This window comes from Cibotium barometz, chromosome 27 (genome assembly GCF_041138505.1).
Source record: "Cibotium barometz isolate CiBa-2024 chromosome 27, ASM4113850v1, whole genome shotgun sequence".
Taxonomy (NCBI): Eukaryota; Viridiplantae; Streptophyta; class Polypodiopsida; order Cyatheales; family Cibotiaceae; genus Cibotium; species Cibotium barometz.
The window spans coordinates 46,326,757-46,334,546 of record NC_141072.1 but is presented as its reverse complement, the minus strand read 5'-3'; the positions used below and the strand labels follow the sequence as shown (position 1 = coordinate 46,334,546).

The following is a 7,790-nucleotide window of genomic DNA, read 5'->3' as shown; positions in this document are numbered from 1 at the left end:
CTAGGCATATATAAAAGATGAATGCATGCATCGTCTTGAAATAGGCAAGAGTACACATTTGAATGTTATGTTTATACATATTTAGTGATTGGGTCGTCCTCCAAGGTCAGAATGTCCCAAAATCAATATGCCACCAAGAAGGAGCCATAGTTAGAGAAGGTGTCCAGCATTGATTAGGGATGGGTTGATACTTGGGTTCAAGAATGCAAAAGCTACAGAAGGGCATATGGGGTGGGGCCACAAGGGAGAATGCCATATGAAGCACCCCTAAGGCCCGTTACACATACCCCATTGCCCATGTATGGGTAGGGGAGATTGCCTGCCCATGAATTATGGACGGTGGATACCCCTACCACATCAGCATGGGCAGGCAGGGGTATGGCGATGTGTAAATGGGCCTAAGCAAACGTTGAAGCACCCCTAAGCAAAGGTCATTAATAATCAGTCCTGAAGTTTATGAATAAAATGGTGTGATAGGCACCAAGAACAAAATGTTTACTATCCTTGGTATTGTGTGTGTTCTGTGATATGGACAGGAGAGCCACAAGGCGCGTGGTCATCCAGGAGCCTCGCAAGGAGGAGTCAGAGCTAGCCAAGCAGGAGGAAGAGGAGGTGGAGCGGATCCGGCCTCAGCCCAGCAAGAACACAGAAACCCAGGAACCCTTCATGGGCATGAAGGTACGCCGCCGATCCTCCATGTACCGCCAGTACAGAGGCGACTACCTCAACGTCCCCTCCAACCAGCAGATCGTCAAGCTTCTCACCAAGCAAGGTCAGCATCATGTGCCTCCTTATCCAGGCTGTGTACGGCAATCGAGCCTCTGTGTTTAGCTTGTGTACGGCAACGTAACCCTATGATGGGTGTACGGGCTTCGTTTTGTTTTAGTTTGTGTACGGCAATCAAATGATGGGTTCATAATGGACTTTGTTGCATTTTGGGAAGGTGAGGCTTTCTATGGAGTACTTATTAGCCCTTGTTGCCCCATCGATGATATGGACGAGTGTCGCCCCTTCGTGTCCAGTAGTGTCACGAATGATGTGGACGATGAGCATAAATTCCCCCCCCCCCCCCCCAAAAAAAAAAGATAATTTCATTAGTTAAAGAACAAGCTTGCCAGAGCGGCAGAGTACAAACACTGTAAAAAGGTAGTCAATATATACAAAATACATGAAAGGGGGAGATCCCTCCATGCTTGGCCGCTCTTGGAGGGAGGTTACATCAGAGGGGAAGGAGGGAAAAGCCATACTTCTCCTCCGTACCTAGAAAGGAAGTTTTTGTTGGGTCCAACTGCGAATGAATGCTTCTTGCCTTTGTTGCATGCACTCCGACTTGTCGAGCAAGCGTTCGAATTGGCCACTCTGTGTGAATGAGATCCACCCATGTGGCTTGGATGATCTCCATAGGTGGGGTAGTCACTCATCAATGGTCTTGCTTTAGCAAGCATGCAAGGCGTGAAAAAGTTGCTAAGTTGCTGATGAGCTCCCATTGTTGGCCACCATGGTCCATCATGCTTGGATATGTCACACACGGGGATATGATGTCAACGATGTATGCGTTATTCACCACCATGCTTGAATAATGGTAATCTCGTTGTGTCCTAAAATAATGATAATGCGATTAAGATCAATGATGCTTTAACAATGGTTATTGCTCTCCCATTGTTGGCCACCATGGTCCATCATGCTTGGATATGTCACACACAGGGATATGATGTCAACGATGTATGCGTTATTCACCACCATGCTTGAATAATGGTAATCTTGTTGTGGGCAAAAATAATGATAATGTGAACGAAATCAATGATGCTTTAACAATGGTTACTGCTCAGTATTAAGTATGATGTATACATGTAGTATCGATGATGATGTAGATGTGAACAATGTTAATGACACTTCAACAATGATTGATGTCTAGCATCATTGAGCATCCAGCTTCCTATGGTTGTCAATAATGATGTAAGATGTGTATGGTGTCTTGGCTACCTTGCTCTAACAACGGTTAATGATGAGAAGTACAAGCATCAGTGACGATCTCTAGTTTGCACCATGCTTTAACCGTACTTTGCCCAGTTTGTCTAGCACCAGTGATGTTAAGGTTGAGTACTCACCATGCTTAGCAATGTTTGGCCTTGCTAATTCTCGTAGCTACTCTCAAGTTATCGCATGACTAGAAGTTGTGGTGGATTATCCCATATGCAAGAGCATGGGAAGTCGAACAGCCATATATAGGGTGTGGTGGCACCTTGTCATAGATATTTCCTCCGGCCGGGCTTTTGGGGAGGGAGCAACGGCTAGGAGATGGGAGCCCAGCCATCGACGTTGCTCAGTGTCCTAGGGTGGTGTGCATATTGTTATTGTGTGACTTTGACATGGTATTAGAGCTCGGCTTGTGTGGTCCTCAGCGGTCCTAACCTTTGTTTGATCGAGGTGCTCAAATTGAAGAGGGTGTTGGGGAGAATGTGTATAGATTACAAAAGATTGAACAAGTTGACTATTAAGAACCGTTATCCTCTCCCTAGATCAGATGACCTAATTGACCGGTTAGCAGGAGCGAAATATTTCACGAAGATAGATTTACGTACTGGCTATCACCAGATAGGTATTCATGAAAGGCATGTAGAAAGAACCGCCTTTCGGACTAGGTATGGCCATTACGAGTTTCTCGTATTACCTTTTGGGTTAACCAATGCTCCAGCCACTTTCCAACAAATGATGAACGATCTTTTTCGTGAACATTTGGGGAAATTTGTGGTGGTGTTCCTGGATGATATTTTAATATATAGCCGTACTCTTGACCGACATCATTTACTTGGGACACAAGATCACTAGAGATGGATTGAGCATTGACTATGACCGAGTTTAGAAGGTTTTGGACTGGCCCATACCACGAACAGTGAAACAACTTCGTTCTTTTCTCGGTTTTGTAGTTTTTCTTCGGAAATCTGTACGGGAGTACTCTCAGCTCACACTACCGATGACCGACTTATTGAAAGGTCGTGGACGTAAGTCCAATCAACCTATCACTTGGAATAACGATTTGGATATGGCCTTCAGACTTTTGAAAGATAAAGTCAAGGAAGCACCTATCTTAGCATTACCTGATCCTAGTCGGCCTTATGTTCTTGAAACTGATGCCAGTGACTATGCTATCGGGGCTGCTTTATTTCAAGATGGTAGACCGGTTGCTTTTGAAAGTAAAAAGCTAGACGACACTCAATCTTGTTGGCCAACCCTTGAGAAGGAGCTTTATGCTGTGATTCATGCTCTCAAGGTTTGGAGACATTATTTATATGGCTCCAAGTTTGTGGTATTGACTGATCATCAGTCAATCAAGTATGTGTGTGATGCGGATGATTTGAGAGGCAGGAAAGCTCGTTGGGCAGAGTTAATGCAAGATTTTGATTTTGAGATCCGTTATCGAAAAGGGTCCATGAATAATATTGCAGATGCGCTTAGTCGGATTAGAAAGGTGAATACTTTGTCGTTCACCGAGATTTCTACTGACTTATTTCAGTCATTGAGAGGGCTTTGCAGGACTGATAGTTGTTTTGGTCCATTTTGGCAGAAGATCCAGGACGGGAGCTCATTGATTGACCAAGACTCGGTGACTGAGCAGTCTACCATTCAGGCTGCAGGAGGTCAGTGGATGATTCGGAATGGTTTACTGTTCCGTAATGACAAAATTTGTGTACCACAGATCCCGGACATAAGGTCCAAGATTCTGAGGGAGTGTCACGACGCCCCTTTTGCTGGACACCCTGGGGTACACAGGACACTATCATTAGTGAAACACACTTTTTATTGGCCGAAGATGAAAGGGTATGTAGAAGATTATGTTCTCAAGTGTCAGATTTGTCAGGCAAATAAAGCTGAACGCTGTTGCATCCTTTGCAAATCCCAGGTAATAAATGGGAAAGTATTTCCATGGATTTTATTACCGGATTGCCAAGAACACATCAAGGCCACGATTCTATTTGGGTTGTGGTAGATCGCTTGACAAAGATGGCTAGATTTTTACCGACCCGGAAGAATATTACAGCTACGCAATTAGCTCGGCAGTTTATCGAGCAATTGTTTAGACTGTACGGGTTACCGAAGGACATAGTCAGTGACAGGGACTCTAAGTTTACGAGTGATTTTTGGAAACTTGTTTTCGAGAAGTTGGAAACAACTTTGAATTTGAGTTCCTCAGATCATCCTCAATCTGATGGCCAGACTGAAAGAGTGAATCAGATTTTGGAGGATATGCTTCGAGCATATGTATCCAAAAGACAAAGTTCATGGGAGGATTATCTTCCTATGTTAGAATTTGCATATAACAGTACTAAGCATACGAGTACAGGGTTTAGTCCTTTCATGCTTATGTATGGTTTTCGACCAAGATCACCTGTCACAGTAGGATTCTCAGGACTTCAGCATGATGCAGCACGTAATTTTTTGCAAGATATGCAGGAAATGTTACAAGTTGCAAAGGAATCTATTAGAAGTGCTCAAGACCGCGACAGGTTTTATTCTAATAGACATCGTTCACCTAGAGAGTTCTCTGAAGGAACGATGGTGTATTTGCGAGTTCCGAAAGATTCCGAGACTCTACGAACAGGTAGATCTCCGAAATTATCCCCTAGATACTGTGGACCATTTCGTGTTACACGACAGATTGGTTCAGTTGCATATGAATTGGATTTGCCTTCTCATGTGAAAGTTCATCCTGTATTTCATGTCAGTAGACTTAAGGAAGTACTGGGTGGAGCAGATCAGTTAGTTACTCCTCAAGAAATTATAGATGTCCAGGACATGACATTTGTTCCGCACGAACCTGAAAAGATTCTTGGATTTCGTGAACGAAGATTGCGTCATACGCTTATCACGGAATACAAGATCAAGTGGAAGGATCGTGTTGAGGAGGACGCTACATGGGAGACATTGACTTCTCTTCAGAGAGATTACCCTGGCTTTTTAGTGAGCTCAGGAGTGAGCTCTTAGAGGAAGGGGAGTATGTCATGTGCACAGTGGGTATCTACCGTGTGCTATACGCATGCAAGACTAGTTTCGAGGCTTGGGGAAGCTTGGAACTAGGCAGGCTGATTGATGAGTTGAGTTAGGGATATACTAACGGGCGGGCACCCAAGTATGGACGGGCGGGCGGCCAAGTGTAGACGCCCGATGACTGGCCAAGAGCCTATAAAAGGGTGGCCAAGGTTAGTTATTGTATTGTAGAGAGTCTCGCGAGTTTGTGAGAGCTCTATGGTCTTGGAGCCTGGATCTAGTGCAGATGTGCACCTGCTTTATGCAGCCGAGGCCGGCAGCAATCTCGAGGCCCGCGAGGGTAGCTTCGCGGCGGTATGGGACGTCCCGAGGAGGAGATTGGTCGGTACGTCAACCTAGTTAGCTCAGCTCGTGGCTCGGTGGGGACAGCCAAGACTGTGGGCTCGCCCACGGCTGTCATGGTTGGGAGGTGAGTCAGGCCTGCACCCCCTTGCTTGTTTGTTGTTCGTTTGTTTGCAGGATTCGAGTTTCGAACCAAGATCGATCACGAGGGGATCCGTGGGGATTTGACAGTGGCAATTCTCGTAGCTACTCTCGGGTTATCGCATGTAACATGCGGAAGCTCTGGGAGTCTTCTTTCAGCCCTAAACATGCCTGTGCATCATTTAGGACATCCTAGAAGTCTTAGGGAATTTACTAGGATTTATCTTGTCATGTGCATGATCAATGCCATGTACCTTCTCAGGGCTAATCCAGAAGGGGGCAGCCAGTAAAAGATCAGTAGAACTAGGATTTAGGAGCATTTGGTGCAGCAGAGGCCAGTGTGGACTTGTAGCAGGGGAATGGAAGGATGTGGTTGAGCTCTCATCTGGTCGGCTGGACCAGATGAGAGGCGGCTGGTCCAGATCAGAAAACGCAGGTTTTGTATGGATTTTTCCCTATGACTGCTGGCCGTCGGCCAGTTCTACATTTGTTCCAAGGCCTATAAATAGGCACATATGCTCATTGTAAAGACCATTCAATCCTTTAGGGATTTGAGTCATTAGGAGTCCCATAGGGGGATAGAATTTTGGGTGTTATCACCTTTTCTTCAGGCAGCCTATGGCTGTGGACAGAGTACCCTTTTTGTACTATAGTAATATACTGAATTTCCAGCACATCTCTCTCTCTCTACTCTCTCTCCATATCTGCGTTTTGTATCAGATGGTTTCTAGTAGTGTTTAGGGCTGAAAGAAGACTCCCAGAGCTTCCGCGTGTTACATATATGGTATTTTTCCCATATTTTTTGGTATTTATTTAGCATTTATTGTCATTTATAAATATAAACTTTATTAAATAAATGACCAGCCAACTTGACCAGCCTCTAGTTAGTATAAATAGGCTTGCATAGGGCTTAGTTTCTCATTCAGTCTTCAGTGTGCTAAGAGCTTTCCTCCTCAGCCCTAGGAGTACCCTTGCCTTTAGCACTAGACTAGCCTCATCTAGCCTTGGAGTACTTGAGTTTTGCTTCTCCAACCCTATGAGCATCTGTGTTTTGCCTTCAGCCATCCACAGTCTTTAGCGCAGCAGTATAGCAGCCCACAGTTCTTCAACGCAGCCATACAGTCATACACAGGGCATAACCAGCAGGTACACCTGTGTTTCTGCATATCCAGCAAGTACACCTGCGTTTTCTGCATATCCAGCAGCCGGCCTGTACACAGCAGCCCCTACAGTCTGCATTTCAGTCCAGCATCAGTCCTACACCAGTAATCAGGTCTACAGCCCTGCGTTTGCAGTTTTCCAGCAGTTCCAGCCTTGATTCATCAGTATACATCAGTATCCCATACACCAGCCATCTGGTAAAGGTAACATAGCATTCATAAGCATTTACAGCATTCTAACATAGCTTAGAACAGTCCATCGCCTTCTTTTCTCAGCCTCAGGTGTGCAGTCCCTTCCTCATGCCCTTGGGAAGAGTGCATAGGCTCGAGATCAGTTCATCAAGGTGTTTCTACAGCCGTGTAAAGTTCAGCCAGGCTTCCGATCTTCCGAGATCTTGCGTTTGGCTTATCTACAGTCCACAGTCATTCTCTCTAAAGAAATAAAGCAAATACTATCTCGTTATCAGGATAGGGGGCCCTTCAGTGGGTAATTCGGGACCCAATCTGGTGTACAGTTCTCATATATCTCTCTCTCATCTCTTTAAAGTTTGAAGTATTAAAGTGGATTGCTAAACTCACGAAACTCAGGATACAGAAGACGGTGTGAGCATTTGTGTGACAAGATCTTCCAATACAAAGACTTCCGCTACATATCACATTGGTATCAGATTCAGATTGTCCACACACACTGTATCCTAGCGTGGGGGCATCCTTGGATGGTTAGATTGCGTTCCGGCCGACCACCGCCTTCAGCATCATGTCTACAGAAGAGAGTACTCATCAGCCGGAAGACGTCTCCCTGGAAGGAGACCATGTTCTTCCGCCTACAGCAGACACCATAGCTCTTCTTAGAGCTCAGAACCAGTTGCTCATGGAGCGTCTCCAACTCTTGGAGGCAGCAGCAGCACGTCCTTCAACACCTCCAACAGCACCCGACTACATCTCCCTCTTCTTTTAGATGGAACAACAAAGGAGAGAGGATGAGGCCCGAAGGAAAAGAGAAAAAGCAGAAAGACGAGACTATGAGGAAGCCCAACGTAGGATCGACGAAGACCGGCGTCAGGCTGAACTCGCCGCTCGGGAACACCAACGTGAGCTTGATCGAGAACGTATGTTACTGGAGCACCAACGGGAAAAGGAGGCTATACACTTGAGGTATCA

General features: G+C 45.5%; 1 protein-coding gene across 1 annotated transcript in view; it reads left to right on the top strand.

Annotated features, from left to right (window-relative positions):
- The first annotated feature begins 448 nt into the window (after positions 1-448).
- The window catches only part of LOC147623459 (myosin heavy chain-like protein), a 28,353-nt gene continuing 21,011 nt past the window's right edge, over positions 449-7,790 (top strand). The window contains exon 1 of the mRNA XM_086821619.1: positions 449-772. Coding sequence (XP_086677745.1) covers positions 529-772 — 244 coding nt within the window. The 5' untranslated portion in view covers positions 449-528. The remainder of the gene's footprint in view (positions 773-7,790) is intronic.